The 15,888-nt window shown below is 36.6% G+C and overlaps 1 protein-coding gene across 1 annotated transcript in view; it reads right to left on the reverse strand.

Annotated features, from left to right (window-relative positions):
- The window catches only part of LOC110271527 (plasma membrane ATPase 2-like), a 16,058-nt gene continuing 3,298 nt past the window's right edge, over window positions 3,129-15,888 (reverse strand). The window contains exons 6-8 of the mRNA XM_021122488.1: window positions 14,744-14,945; window positions 3,293-3,419; window positions 3,129-3,244 (exon numbers count right to left, since the gene is read on the reverse strand). Coding sequence (XP_020978147.1) covers window positions 3,129-3,244; window positions 3,293-3,419; window positions 14,744-14,945 — 445 coding nt within the window. The remainder of the gene's footprint in view (window positions 3,245-3,292; window positions 3,420-14,743; window positions 14,946-15,888) is intronic.

Here is a 15,888-nt window from a genome sequence, read left to right on the forward strand (position 1 = left end):
CATAGTGATTGAGCTAAGAACACAAGCATGTAAGTTTTGAGCCTATTGTATGGTTATATCTTCTAACCACTATTTTCCCATTCTTGTGTGTATTATTCTCTCTATATGATTGTAATTCTTGCTTTGTCTGATTCTATATGTCCATTACTTTGTGTATGAATGCATTTACATGATTGAGGCCATCTTTTCAATAGTCACATTTCTCAAACGGCCTTAACCCTTTTATCTACCATTGCTAACCAATTTTGAGCCCATGATAAACCCTTTTTGTTCTTAAATAGAGCACATCATCAACCCTAAGTAAAAAACAATGAATGTCCCTAGATTTGGATACTTGATTAGCTTAGGTTAGTGAGGGTGTGTGTCATTCAATTGGGAGGGTATACTTGGGAACTTGGGTAGATGTAAAGGTGTGTATTTGTAGTTGAAATTGAAAATTATGGGATTTGGGAACATACTCATGTATTGAATGATTGAACCATATGCATTGAAACTTTTGTACATGAAACCCAAGAAAAAGGGGACAAAAAAAAGAAAAAAGAAAAAAATTATTATATGTGTATATATGAGAATGAAAGAAAAAGAAATAGAAAAATAGAAAAAACAAAAATATGAAAAAAAAGGGAGAAAGCAATAAAAAGGGACAAAATGCCCCAAGACAAAGTGATAATAACAATGCATATGGGATGTGAATTAAAAAGAATGCATGAGTATGCGAAAAAGTAAAATCCATGGGTAGCTAGGTATTGTATTAGAGTTGTATGGGTTATTCTATGTGTTTAGTGAAAACTTAGGTTAATCAAGGATTCGAATTTTAAGCTCACTTGACCATATACATCCTTACCTTCACCCTAGCCACGTTACAACCCATGAACAAGACCTCATGATACTTGTATGCATGCATTAAGTAATTGTTAGATGAAGGACAAATCTTGGGAAGCATTATTAGGAGAGGATTGAGTGACGAACCCTATACACTTGAGCGAATAGAGCGGATACACTTCCGGTGAGGGTTCGATGATCAACTCCTTGTTCCCGGCTTTCACAAGCATTCATCTAGCAAGTTATATGCACTTCATGTTGATGTTCAAATTGGTAGGATTCATGAACTACACATCATTTTCACCCCATATACTCATATGTGTTCTTGGAGGATAGATTTACCCTTGACTAAGAAGGTAGATTCTTTTACATTAGTTGCATGCACTCATTTAGGTAATTAGCACTTCATAAACCCTTTCTTATCATGATCTTTGGTCTTTTTATTTTTAGCATGAGGACATGCTTGGTTTAAGTGTGGGAAGATTTGATAAACCCCAATTTTGTGGTTTATATTGTGCAGAATTTGGGGGTTTTGTCAATATTTTCCGCACTTATTCACAAGAAATGCATGGTTTTGTTTTCAATTCCTAATATTGCTTCATGATGAAAAACATGCTTATTTGGCCTTAAAATTTCCATATGTTAATCCTCTTCTAATGCCATTGGATGCCGTGACGTGTTTGTTGAGTGATTTCAGGATTTATAGGGCAAGAATGGCCTAGAAGAGAGAAAGGAAACATGCACAAGAGGAAGGAGCATAAAGATTTGGAGTTTGGAAACTTCAGCATGGGTGCGCACGCGCACTTCACGCGCACGCGCACTTCACGCGCACGCGCACTTCACGCGCACGCGTGGATGCGGATAGCTGGAAGCGGCACGCGTAGATCGGCGCATTCACGTGGATTAGAGAAAGACCATCGACGCGCACGCGCACTTGGCGCGCACGCATGGATCACAAAGTCAATCGGCGCACATGCGTGCATGGCGCGCACGCGCGATAAGCTGCACGTGACCTCATTAAAGGAAATCGTGCCTGGCGATTTCTGAGGCTCATCAAGCCCAATTTCAAGCTATTTCTGCATGGAAAAGACCCAAGGATGCTAGGGGGAAAGGGGGGATCAATCATTCACACTTAGACACAATTTTTAGCTAGTTTTTTGGTTCTTTGTTATTCTAGAGAGAGAAACCTTTGTTCCTCTCTAGATCTAGCCTTAATTTGATCTTCCCTTGTTGAATTCTGAATCAAATCTTGTTAATTACTAGTTTTAATTGTTTAATTTGAATTCCTTAGTATAATTTTGTTTAGATCTTGTGTTAGTTTTATGTTTCCTTGTCAATTGTCATTTTATACCCATTCATAAATCTTGTAGATCTTGATTTGTTAATGTTGCATTGATGATTTTCATGGTTAGTTGTGTTGTTTGAATGATTCTAGGTTGATAATTATTAGCGAGTATTGGTTGATTTCAATTTAATTGCATTTTGGAAATGTCTTTTATTAGTGCTTACCATGTGTTTGATGAAATGTTTTCTTTAGTTATGGAGTAGTCTTCTTTACTCTTGGCCTAAGCTAAGGGAATTGGGTAAACTTGAGTCATTGGGTCTAATGAATTTGATGATTTGGGAACCCTTAGTGGTCAATTTGATAACCATTGACACTAGCCTACTACTAAGTCAATTAGTAGTTAGGTTGGACCTTATCGGTTGATGTTGACTAAACCATTTAATATACTTCAAGTATAGAAGTAAACTTAATGAGTTTGGTTCCTCATAATTGTCAAGATATGGTTATTAGACAAGGATAGTGACCTCAATTCCCATGTCTAGCCAAGAGTTGCTTTTATCATTCTTATTTGAAAACCCAAAAATCCTAATTGCTTTGTCTTAGTTATTGTTACTCGTTTAGTTTAGAGTAGAATTATATTGGACGTTATCTTGTTAGTTTGGAATTGCTCACATCTTGTCTTAGTTACTTGAATTAGTTTCTTGCACTTCAAGATTACTTGCTTGTTAGGATTCCTAGTTTAATTGCTTGCTCATGACTTGCAACCCCGGATTTCTAACCAATGTCGATGCACATGGTTGCCCATTCCTTGTGAGACGACCCGATGTTTGAATACTTCGGTTAATTCTATTTGGGGTTGAACTTATGAGAACCAATTCCTTCTAAATTTGATTCGCGGACTAATTGTTGGTTGATGACTATACTTGCAACGCGGAAAATCTTGTGAATTTCCTTACCGACGAGTGGCATTATTAATGGTACGACACCGAGACCTAGGAGTTGGTGGAGTGACTACATGGTGCTAGTCCTCTAGTGGTTCAGCAACAGGGAGCGTAGATGAAGGAGTCTTTCTCCTTGCAGCGGATATAGCTTCGGGAGCGAGTCTGACATTTGTCTGACACCGCTGATCTAGACACTCTTTGACAGTATATGAGGTATTATATCATGTTACTGATTGGGGGTTACCTAATGACGGACAAGTCAAACAATCTGGTCCATCTCCGGTGGCTACAACTATTTGCTGACTTTCAGACGTTCTGTGGTCTGTCTTGGTGTTCAGTGGTGCTTGTATAGACCTACCATTTTCTGTGCTCTGCAGCACACCAAGACACGACAGACATAGCTAGCTACACTCTGCTGTTGATGTCTTTAATATACCAGAGATTTTTGCAGTGGTGTCCACCTGACCGATAGGTTTACATGTATCCTTTGGCAGCGAGGTAACCATCATTTATGGCTTGTTTGCGTTCCAAATTTGTAACTCATTATGATGTTCCAATTGAATTCGGGTTATTCTTGCAACTATTGACAAGTTGATAGGATTGACATAGTAGAACAGGGATCAGTATGAGCAGAGGGTTCTCCGATGGCGTCTGTCGCTAGATCAGTTACTCATGAATGAGGTTAGCAATAAGATTTTTCTCTCTTGTAGTTCCATGAATTACTTATCCTTTACTTTAGATTGTATTACTGATGATCATTTCACAACTATCATTGCAGTTTGTGTAGACGTCGTACGACGACCCTACACTACAGGCTATATCCCCGCCATGGATGATTGATGAGGCAGAGTGGGAGGCATGGATGTCTATTGTCCCCCTCGTCAACATTGTTGAGTTTCACCAGGTTGACCGGGTGAAGCGCCAGCTCAATGGAGAGTGATGAGCGGATATTTTATACGCTTTTTGGCATCATTTTTATATAGTTTTTAGTATGTTTTGTTTAGTTTTTATTAAGTTTTTATAGGTTTTAATGTTAAATTCACATTTTTCGACTCTACTATGAGTTTGTGTGTTTTTGTGCAATTTCAGGTAATTTCTGGCTGAAATTGAGGAGTTGGAGCAAAAGTCTGATTCAAAGAAAGACAAAGCAACTCCAATCCTTTACCCTATTCCTATTATTGATTACCCTTTTCTTTATTTCCATGCCAACTTAATTTAGATCTCATAAATATTTATCTATCAACTTCTAATTTTGTCTGACTAAGACCTACAAGATAACCATAGCTTGCTTCAAACCACAATCCTCGTGGGATCGACCCTGACTCGCTCAAGTATTACTTGGATTACCCAATGCACTTGTTGGTACAGCTGTGCGAAGGTGTGGGGATTCGTACTATCGAGTTTTTGGCGCCGTTGCCGGGGATTGTTCGAGTTTCGACAAACTGACGGATTGTCTTGCTCCCTAGATCAGGTAATTTATTTTATTTTGTTGAGACTTTTATTTTTATTTTCCTCTTCTTCTTTTTCGAAAATTATTAAAAACTTTTTCAAAAACATTTTTCTTTTCTTTGTTTAATCTTTGTTCTTAGTTTGAGTCTTTCCTGATTTCTGTCTTTCAATTACAAAAAATTTAAAACTTCTTCAAAAACCTTTTTCAAACAAGTTTATTTTCAAGCATCCTTAGCTTTCTTTGTTTAATCTTTGTTTTTTATTTGAGTCTTTTGTTTGTTCTTGGTTAAAATTTCGTTCTCTGAGTCTTTCTTTCAAAAAAATTTTCAAAAATATTTGCTTTGGTTAAATCTTGTGTCAAGTTTCTAAGTTTGGTGTTTTCTTGTTATTTTTCTTTTAATTTTTAAAAATTTGTGTTTAGTTTTCTAAAAATTTTAAGTTTGGTGTCCTTTATATGTTCTTGTGCTCTTTAACTTTTTTAGTCTTGTTCTTAGAGGTCTTGTCAATCTTCAAGGTGTTCCTGTGTCTTTTTTGTGTTTTGATCTTAAAATTTTTAAGTTTGGTGTCTCTTGGTGTTTTTCTTTCAAATTTTCGAAAACTTGGGGCATTAGATCTAAAAATTTTAAGTTTTGTGTCATTTGTGTGTTTTTCTCTTTCATGATTAAATTCAAAAATAAAAATATCTTTCCTATCTTTATTTAATTATTAATTTCGAAAATTTTAAAACAAAAATTCAGATTTTAATTTTAAAATTTTTATCTTACCTTATCTTAGTTTTCAATTTTCAAAAATCAAATCTTTTCAAAATTAAAAATCTTATCTTTTTCAAAATCTTATCTTTTTCAAATTTCAAATTTTAAAAATCATATCTGTTTCAAAAATCAAATTTCAAATCTTATATTTTTAAATCTTTTTCATATCTTTTTAATTTCTTATATTATCTTTTCCTAATTTCAAATTTCAATTTCAAATATTTTCTTATCTTATCTTTTATTTTTAAAATCTTTTCTTAATTAATATCTTATCTTCTCTCTCTTCTTTTTCAAAACTTCCTAACTAACTCTTCTGTCTCTTAATTTTCAAAAACTTCTCTTCTTTCTCTCTCTTCTATTTTTGAAAATTCATTAACTAATTTTTAATTCTGTTTAAATTATTAACCTTAATTTTCAAAAAGTAATTAATAAATAAAATAAAAACAAAAATATTTTAATTCTTATTTATCTTTTCTATTTCTAATTCTTCTCTTTTTTATTTATGCTATTTGAATTCTACTCCTCTCTCATCTTCCATCTTCACTTTTCTATCTTCTTCTTCTTTCTTCACATCTCACTGGAAGCTCTTTTGTCCAAGTAGCACAAAAAGCTTTCTTCTCTTCTTTCTTTTTTCTTCTTGTTTATGACCAGGAACAGGGATAAAGAATCCCTCTTTGATTTGGATCCTGAACCTGAAAGGACTCTGAAGAAAAGTTTACAACAAGCTAGAGCACAACACTCCAGAAGAAACCTTTCAGAGAACTTTGAACAAGAATTAGGAGACATGGCCGAACCTGAAGGTGATGCAAGAAAGGTTCTTGGTGACTTCACCATGCCTACTTCTGACTTTTATGACAAAAGCATCTCTGTACCTGCCATTGGAGCTAACAATTTTGAGCTTAAGCCTCAGTTAGTCTCTCTTTTGCAACAGAACTGCAAATTCCATCTTTCCCTTTGCTGTAAGAGACAAAGCTAAGATATGGTTGGATTCTCAACCAAAAGAGAGCTTAGACTCTTGGGAAAAGCTGGTTAATATTTTTCTGGCTAAATTCTTTCCTCCTCAAAGGATGAGCAAAATTAGAGTGAAAGTTCAAACTTTCAGACAAAGAGAAGGTGAATCCCTCTATGAAACTTGGGAAAGATACAAGTAATTGATTAGGAGATGTCCTCCTGACATGATCTTAGAATGGTCTATCATAGGCATGTTCTATGATGGTCTGTCTGAGATGTCCAAAATTTCACTAGACAGCTCTGTAGGTGGATCACTCCACTTGAAGAAAACGCCTGCAGAAGCTAGAGAACTCATTGAGATGGTTGCAAATAACCAATTCATGTACACTTCTAAAAGAAATCATGTAAATCATGGGACCTCTTAGAAGAAAGGAGTTCATGAAGTTGATACTCTAAATGCCATGTTGGCTCAAAGTAGGATCTTGATCCAACAGGTCAATATGATCTCCCAGCATCTGACTGGAATGCAAACTGCAACTTGCAGTAATCAGGAAGCTTTTTTCTGAAATAGAAGCTTATGATCCTGATCAACCCACCATAGAGGAGGTGAATTACATGGGAGAACCCTATGTAAATACCTACAACCCTTCATGGAGGAACCATCCTAACCTCTACACGTGATCGGCTAGGAAATTTGATGTGAATATTTTTGTCGGTTAGGAAATTCACACAAATAATTCCGTTGATAGTATAGTTTCCAACCAACAAATCATACTCAAATCAAATTTTAAATGTGTTTTGGTTATCACAAGTACAAACCCTAATGAAAATAAATCGAAGTATTCAAACCTCGGGTCCTCACAAGGAATTGCAATGAAGTGATCAATTATTGGCTATGAAAGAACAAACGGGGTTTGATTTATAAAAGGGAAAGAAAATAAATGGCAAGGAAATAAAGGTAACAACTAAAGAGAACAAGTAATAAAGAGAGACATTTGATGACTTGCATCATCTACCTCTTTCTCTTGACTAAAAGGACCATAGAGTTAGTAATTTCTCATTCAATTAATGTAATTACTTGAACTAATTGATGAATTTTATGGTATATTTCTTTGAAAGGGATCTTGTTTGAATTTCAGGTGAAAATAGTAACAAAAGAGGAAGAAAGTAAGAAAAATGAGCTGGGTGTGTGAACTGGGCATGCCACTTGGTGCAAACGCCAATAACTTGAATGGGTGTGGCACGCCAGCTATCAATTCCAGAAGAGAGTTCATAAAGCTCACAATGGGTGTGGCACGCCAAGGCCAGGCATGGCACGCCAGTTATCTTTTCCAGAGAAGGGACTCCAAGCTTTATAATGGGCGTGCCACTTGGACTCCAGAGAAGGCACGCCAACTACAAATTCCAGAGAAGGATCCTTGAAGACTTACAAGGGGCGTGGCACGCCAAGCTGGGCGTGGCACACCAACCCTATCATCTACAATGGGCGTGGCACGCTAGTACAACTGAACAAAGGAGAATGGAGGAAGCATCAATTGGGCATGCCACTTGAGACTTGAGGTGTGGCACGCCAAGTCAAAGACTCAATGGGCATGCCACTTGGTACTAGAGGCGTGGCACGCCAAGCTCATGAGCTCTCAACACCACTATGGCGTGCCACACCAGACCTAGGCGCGGCACGCCAGTTCATTTGACTAGAGAAGGGAAGTAAAACTCCAAACAAGGGCGTGGCACACCAGATCGAAGGCGTGACACGCCAGCACAAGCCTCCAATGAAGAAGATCAATGGGCGTGCCACTTGGGACTTTAGGTGTGGTACGCCAAGAAAAAATAATAATGGGCGTGCCATTTGATGCTTAGGGCGTGGCACGCCAACCTTGCTTGCACCATGGGTGTGCCACTTGAATCCTGGGAAGTGTCAACAATCTTACGTGGTACGTGAGTGATTCACGTTGCACATGAAGTAGTGAATTAGCCCAAATTGCTCTTTAAAAATTCACATCGTACGTGAAGTATTCCACGTTGTACGTGGACTTGAAAACCTTCAATTGCTACCTCTGTTTAGTCCTGGCATGGTACGTGGAAAATCTCACATCCCATGTGAAAGTCCAGTCGTGCGTACGCATACCTCATGCGTCCGCATGATTGTCCAAAATCCTCTTTTTGGGCGTATGCATAGGTCATGCGTATGAACAATAGCCAATGTCCCACGTCTATTCTTCTACGTGCCACACCAACTTGGGGAGTCATTGTCTTTAATTGACGTGGCACACTGCTTTCCCCACGTTGCACTTGAAGCTCTTTGTTCAGTCCAGAGAAGTTTCTGTTTGCTTTTCCCTTTCTGTTCTTTGTGATTCTTGGCTTTCTTCTTCTTTAATATTTGTCAATTATCTTCTAAATTCTTCTGTAATCAATGAATACATACTAACTCAAAGTATTGCTCAATTAATCATGAAATCAATGCTTATATTGCAATAACTCTTAGTTTATTAAATGGAATTCTAAGAGAAAAACACTAAAGATGTGCACGTAACACACACTGAGGCTTCTCCCAGAAGCTCCAGCCAGCAATCCATGAAGGTGTCTGATGAGCAGAATCCGGAAGGTCTAAACCTTGTCTGTGGTATTCTGAGTAGGATTCAATGATTGAATGACTGTAACGAGCTTCAAACTCGCGAGTGCTGGGCGTTAGTGACAGACGCAAAAGGAGGGTGAATCCTATTCCAGCATGATCGAGAACCGACAGATGAATAGCCGTGCCGTGACAGGGTGCGTGAGCATATTATTCACTGAGAGGAGGGGATGTAGCCACTGACAACGGTGATGCCCTTGCATACAGCCAGCCATGGAAAGGAGTAAGACTGATTGGATGAAGATAGCAGGAAAGCAGAGGTTCAGAGGAACGAAAAGCATCTCCATTCGCTTATCTGAAATTCCTACCAATGAATTACATAAGTATCTCTATCCCTATTCTATTATTTAATATTCGAAAACACCATTATCACTTTATATCTGCCTGACTGAGATTTGCAAGGTGACCATAGCTTGCTTCATACCAACAATCTCCGTGGGATTCGACCCTTACTCACGTAAGGTATTACTTGGACGACCCAGTGCACTTGCTGGTTAGTTGTATCGAAGTTGTGACAATTATGAATTAAGATCAGAGCACCAAGCTTTGGAGCTATTACCAGGATTTGTTCAAGCCTGGAGATCACAATTTCGTGCACCAAGTTTTTGGCGCCGTTGCCGGGGATTGTTCGAGTTTGGACAACTGACTGTTCATCTTGTTGCTCAGATTAGGTAATTTTCTTTTTGTCTTGTTTTCAAAAAAAAAAAATTTTTTTTCAAATATCTTTCAAAAATTTCTTCCTTTGTTTTCGAAAAAAAAATTATTTTAAAATAAAAAATGTTTTCAAAAATATATTTTCCTTTCAGAATTTTTAAGAATGAATTCTAGTGTTTCATGGAGCATGTTGAAGCCTGGCTGGCTGTAGTGTTTTGGACTGGAGCTTTCTTTGAAAGCTTGGCTGGCTAGTGAGCCATGTCTAATTCCTGGACTGAAGCTTTAGACTAAGAATGCAAGATTCCTGGAATTCATATTAAAAATTTTGGAATCCTTATTTTTCTTTTTTTTAATTAATTTTTCGAAAAAAATCCAAAAAAATTAGAAAATCATAAAAATCAAAAATATTTTTTGGTCTTTTCATAAAAATTCAAAAAATCAAAAAAATATCTTTCCCTTTTTCTCTCATCAAAATTCGAAAATTTGAGTTGACTTTTTTTAAAAATTTTTAAAATCAAATTGTTTCTCATGAGTCAAATCAAATTTTCAATTTGAAAATCTTATCTTTTTCAAAATCTTTTTCAAAAATCAAATCTTTTTTCAAAATTCTTAATTATTTTCGAAAATTCCAAAAAATTTTTCAAAAATCTTTTTCTTATTTTTATAACAAATTTTCGAAAATAACATAATCAATTAATGTTTTGATTCAAAAATTTGAAGTTTGTTACTTGCTTGTTAAGAAAGATTCAAACTTTGAGTTCTAGAATCATATCTTGTGATTTCTTATGAATCAAGTCATTAATTGTGATTTTAAAAATCAAATCTTTTTCAAAAACTAATTTCTATCATATCTTTTCAAAAATATCTTCTTATCTTATCTTTTTCAAAAATATCTTTTCAAAATATCTTTTCTAACTTCCTAACTTCTTATCTTTTCAAAATTTGTTTCAACTAACTAACTAACTTTTTGTTTGTTTCTTATCTTTTTCAAAACTACCTAACTAACTCTCTCTCTCTCTATTTTCGAAAATATCTTCCCCTTTTTCAAAATTTCTTTTTAATTAACTAATTATTTTTAATTTTTATTTTTGATTTCAAAAAAAAATTTTTGAAAAAAAAAAAATTTACTAAACATTTTTCAAAAACTATTTTCAAAAATCATTAACTCTTTTTCAAAATAATTTTCGAAAAACTTCCCTCCCCCATCTTACTCTATTTATTCATTCATATCCTAACATCTCATCTCACATCTCTTCCATTCGTACAGTTGTGCTTCTTCCTTTACATTACATTCTTTATCTCCCCTCTTTTCTTCCACTCACACAGGGATCCCTATACGGTGGTATAAAGGATCTCTATTATTATCATCTGTGGACCCCACAGGATCCCCACCTACCTCCACTCACTTCTTCTCACCACTCTCTTTCACACAACCTCATAAACACCCTTCCCTAAAAAAACCCTTCACCAATCACCTCAATCTCTCTTCCCCATTAAACCTTCACCACTCACATCCATCCACTCTTCCCAATAAACCTACCTCATAAACTCCACCTACCTTCAAAATTCAAAACCAATTTCCCACCCAAACCCACCCATATGGCCGAAACCTAACCCCCCTTCCCTTCCCTATATAAAGCCCTCCATTCTTCATCAAATTCACACAACACACCCCTCTACACTCCTCTTGGCTGAAACCACATCTCCCTCTCCCTCTCCATATTTCTTCTTCTTCTTCCTCTATTCTTTTGTTTATTGCTCGAGGGCGAGCAATATTCTAAGTTTGGTGTGGTAAAAGCATAGGTTTTTTGTTTTTCCATTACCATTGATGGCATCTAAGACCGGAGAATCCTCTAGAAGAGGGAAAGGGAAGACAAAAGCTTCCACATCCGAGTCATGGGAGATGGAAAGGTTCATCTCCAAAGCCCATCAAGACCACTTCTATGATGTTGTGGCCAAGAAAAAGGTGATCCCTGAGGTCCCTTTTAAACTCAAAAGAAATGAGTATCCGGAGATCCGACATGAAATTCAAAGAAGAGGTTGGGAAGTTCTAACAAATCCCATCCAACAAGTCGGCATCTTAATGGTTCAAGAGTTCTATGCCAATGCATGGATCACCAAGAACCATGATCAAAGTAAGAACCCGGATCCAAAGAACTATGTTACAATGGTTCGGGGGAAATACTTGAATTTTAGTCCGGAAAATGTGAGGTTGGCGTTCAACTTGCCATATATGGAAGAGAACGCACTCCCCTACACAAGGAGAGTCAACTTTGATCAAAGGTTGGACCAAGTCCTTATGGACATATGTGTAGAAGGAGCTCAATGGAAGATTGACTCCAAAGGCAAGCCGGTTCAACTAAGAAGATTGGACCTCAAGCCTATTGCTAGAGGATGGCTGGAGTTATCCCTATTCTATTATTTAATATTCGAAAACACCATTATCACTTTATATCTGCCTGACTGAGATTTGCAAGGTGACCATAGCTTGCTTCATACCAACAATCTCCGTGGGATTCGACCCTTACTCACGTAAGGTATTACTTGGACGACCCAGTGCACTTGCTGGTTAGTTGTATCGAAGTTGTGACAATTATGAATTAAGATCAGAGCACCAAGCTTTGGAGCTATTACCAGGATTTGTTCAAGTCTGGAGATCACAATTTCGTGCACCAGTGTCCCACGTGAAGTCATCATATCCCACGTTAAGACTCTTTGTCGTCCAAAGACGTGGGACATTTCTCATGCAAACTTCACCAAGCAAGGAAGATATCGCACGTCAAGCAACGACGCCACACGTCCAACTTCTCCTTCATAGGCACATCCCACGTCCAGCCTTCACATCCCACATCTAGCCTTCACATTGCACGTCCAGTCTTTACCAGCATGAGCATGTCCCACGTTGAGGAGTCATGTCCCATGTTAGGCCTAAAGGTAGTAGCTCCTAAGCCTCCAGGATCAAAGAAGTTGCACGCAAGTCCCCCATGTCCCACGTTGGGCTTGAGCCCAACAACCTTATCTCCATGCACAGAAAGATTTCGTACGTGAGGCCCCCATGTCGCACATCCAAGTTTCTTCCTCTCAAAGACGTCCCATGTCTCTCACATGGCTCACACGCCAACTTGCTCCACAGCCCCTGGGAGGTGCACCTCAAGTCCAAGACTTAATTCAAGCCCATAAAGCTTAAGGTAGCAATCAAGCACTAAAAACTAGGCCTTAATCACAAGGAATCACTTTTGATTTTTGGAAGTCATTTAGGAAAATATATTATCTTATTCGGTTTTAAAAAAGATTAATTATTAGATTTTTGTTTAGTTTAGAAATATTAAGTATTCAAAAAATTCTAAAGGAGGCACTTAGTTACTCCCGTACACTTTTGAATCCTAAATTTGTGTTTTGCATCATGATTTATGCATTGATATTTTCTTAAGAAACAAGCTTTTGTTCTTCATTACAAGGATTTGAATATATCGAAAAATAGTTTGAATCTGAATTGAATTATATATTCATCTTGAAAAAGTTGTTTGTTAGAATTAAGCTTGAAAATTTCTTCTCATGATTCTCTAGGTTTCAAAACTAGCTTGATAAGTGAACGTGTTAAATCTCTTTTCTTAAATAATTGACTAAGGAATTAGTAATAAATTAGGTTAAAGAGAAATTAAATCACTAAGGAATTGGGATTTGGTTAATTGAGGTTCACCGTGAGATACATCCTTGCATAATTAAGGTAAAAGTGAAAAGCATTTATTTTGAAAATCTCAGCATCTCTGAAACCTTAACATTTTACTTATATCACTTTTTCTACTTATTTACTGCTGCCTTATTTATATTGCTATTTTAGTATTTAAATCATCACAATTTAAATTTTTTATTATTTGACTAGAATAATCAGTTAACCATTGTTTGCTTAGTCCTTTAATCCCCGTAAGAATGATAACCCACTCACTGTGGTATTACTTGATACGATTCAGTGCACTCGTCGAGTTATGGTTTTGCAAAATTCCGCATCAGCTACTACCACCATACTCACTTCCTCATCATTAATGTATTCTCTTACTACATTTTGTATTTCTTGCATAGCCCACACCGGCCTTGTGGTTAAATGCTTTTAGAAATCTTCATTTGTCAATCCATTCATCAAGTAAAGACTGTCTATCGAGTCCATCAAACCATCTATCTTAAGACAATCATAGTTGAAACGAGCCAAATATTTTGTTTTTGATTTATAACTTCGTGGAGTCACTCCCAACAGGTCAATCAGGTGCTTGGCTTTTGCTATTTGGGTCGTAAATTGGGCTAGGAAATTTTGAAAAATGTCTACAAAGGTCGAGATTGACCCTTGAGGGAATGAGTTAAACCAATTAATTGCGGGTCCGACCAAGGTTACTGGAATGCTTGGCATCGAACCACATCAGCGACTCCCTCAACGTTCATCCTTGCTTTGAAGGGTGTGATGTGTTCTTGGGGGTCATTCATGCTATCATATCTCATGTCCATGGGTCTGTCAAAGTTTTTTGGCAAATCGACTTTTAAGATTCCAGCATCAAAAGGGGTGGCTTCGCCATGGGTTCATGCCGTAGCCTCTGCTTCCCTTCTTGGGATCTTTCCGATATCACCCTATCTCACTTGAGGCTTTGGGGGGTGAGAGATCTGTCGCTCCTAAAGTATGGATGGTCGTGATGATCGTTTTCGTCATCACGTCTCCTTTGTACCCCCAATCGTTGGAGAGGGGACCATGTACACGGGCTAGTCCTCAGCGGCTCCATCTTAGAGTGGGCCTCATGACTCAACTCAGGCCAGTAAAAATATCGAGCTACCAACTCTCTCACTCGAGATTCTAGACCCGATGCTTAAGCTCATGCATGACACGTGCTTGAACGAGTGTCGTTCCGAGGAACGGAGGACGTCGCTATGGCTCTGGTGATGGCTCCGGGTAGTTGCAATATGCATCATGCTTAGTGTACACCCACCATTAGCGGCATCTTGACCCTAGTGAGGGTCATCGTCCTTGCTTCCATAGACTCGTTGGGGGAAGGATGGAGGGTCATCCATCATTTGCCACAGCCTTGGGGTCCCCACAGACAGTATCAAATGTTATGTCATTACATAAAGGAAGTCGATAATGAAGAAAATCTGGTGCTGTATATACGGAGGTGCGATAGTGCTAGTAACTTGAACGGGGGTGGTACTTGCAAGGCTAGTTCGACACTGAAGTCAATGAATATCCGTTGAGGAGGCTAAAATAAAGGTTACTTACCTTCCTTATATACTCGAGGTCAATATCAAGGATCTGTTCTGTAGTCTTTCTGGTGGAGGATGATCCACTATTTCCTAGATTTGGAGATATTCCGTAACTGTTTTCTTTCAAAAACACTTGGTATGGATGTTCAGTAGATTTACCACGTGGTCTTGTAGCTAGCACACTAGTGGGTCTTAATCCTTGAAGTCTAAGAGCTTGCCTAGAACAAGATGCATGCTTATTAATCATAATGGATCATTATCATCATCAATTAATTGACAGACCTAAAAAAATTTAGTTATGGGAGCAAAAATATGCCAAAATAAATTTTGTTATACATTAATATATTTATAAGTTAAAACTAAAATTACTCCAAAAAAAACTAGACTTACATATAAACATTGAAAAGTATATGAATTTAAAATAATAAAAAATTAGTTGATAATGGTTTTTTCTCTTTATTTTTAAAAGAATTAAATATTATTTTTATATTTTTAAATTTAATTTTGATATTCTACTGTTAATTTAAAAAATATTAATTAATGAATAAATAATATTTTTTTCAACTAATTTTTGAAAAAAAATTAATAATTCCACTTATGTTCAAAAAATTAAGTTTTAACTTGATAATTAGTTAATTGACTAATTTCAAAAAATACATTATCACTATTTATTGATTTTTTTTATTAAGTTGATTTATTTATTTGTTTAGTTTTAATCTTGATACTTATAACAAGATAAGTATTATTTCATGTTAATTTTAATAAATCAAATCTTTTTTAACATAGGTTTCAATGGAGACCAAGATAATTTAATACTTAGAAAAAATATATTCATCTATATATAATTTTTACTTTTTTTCAAATTTTTAGTGGGGGCAAGGGGCCCCTCTTCTCGTTAGGTCCGTCTATTCATCATCATCTCATCACAAATTTTCTATCATTAGTACCACCGTCCATAATAGTACAATAACACATGCCCACCGTTCAAAGTTTTTCAACTATATATGGGGCTCAATATATGCCCCCCTCTTTGTTTCTATTTGTCAGGGTTGAAAAACAGTTAATTAATTATAACCGTAGTTATGTGTCGATTATATAATTACATAGTGATGAGAAATAATAAGGATATCAGAATTTATTTATTTTTTTATTATTACTTGG

Source organism: Arachis ipaensis, chromosome B04 (assembly GCF_000816755.2).
Source record: "Arachis ipaensis cultivar K30076 chromosome B04, Araip1.1, whole genome shotgun sequence".
NCBI lineage: Eukaryota > Viridiplantae > Streptophyta > Magnoliopsida > Fabales > Fabaceae > Arachis > Arachis ipaensis.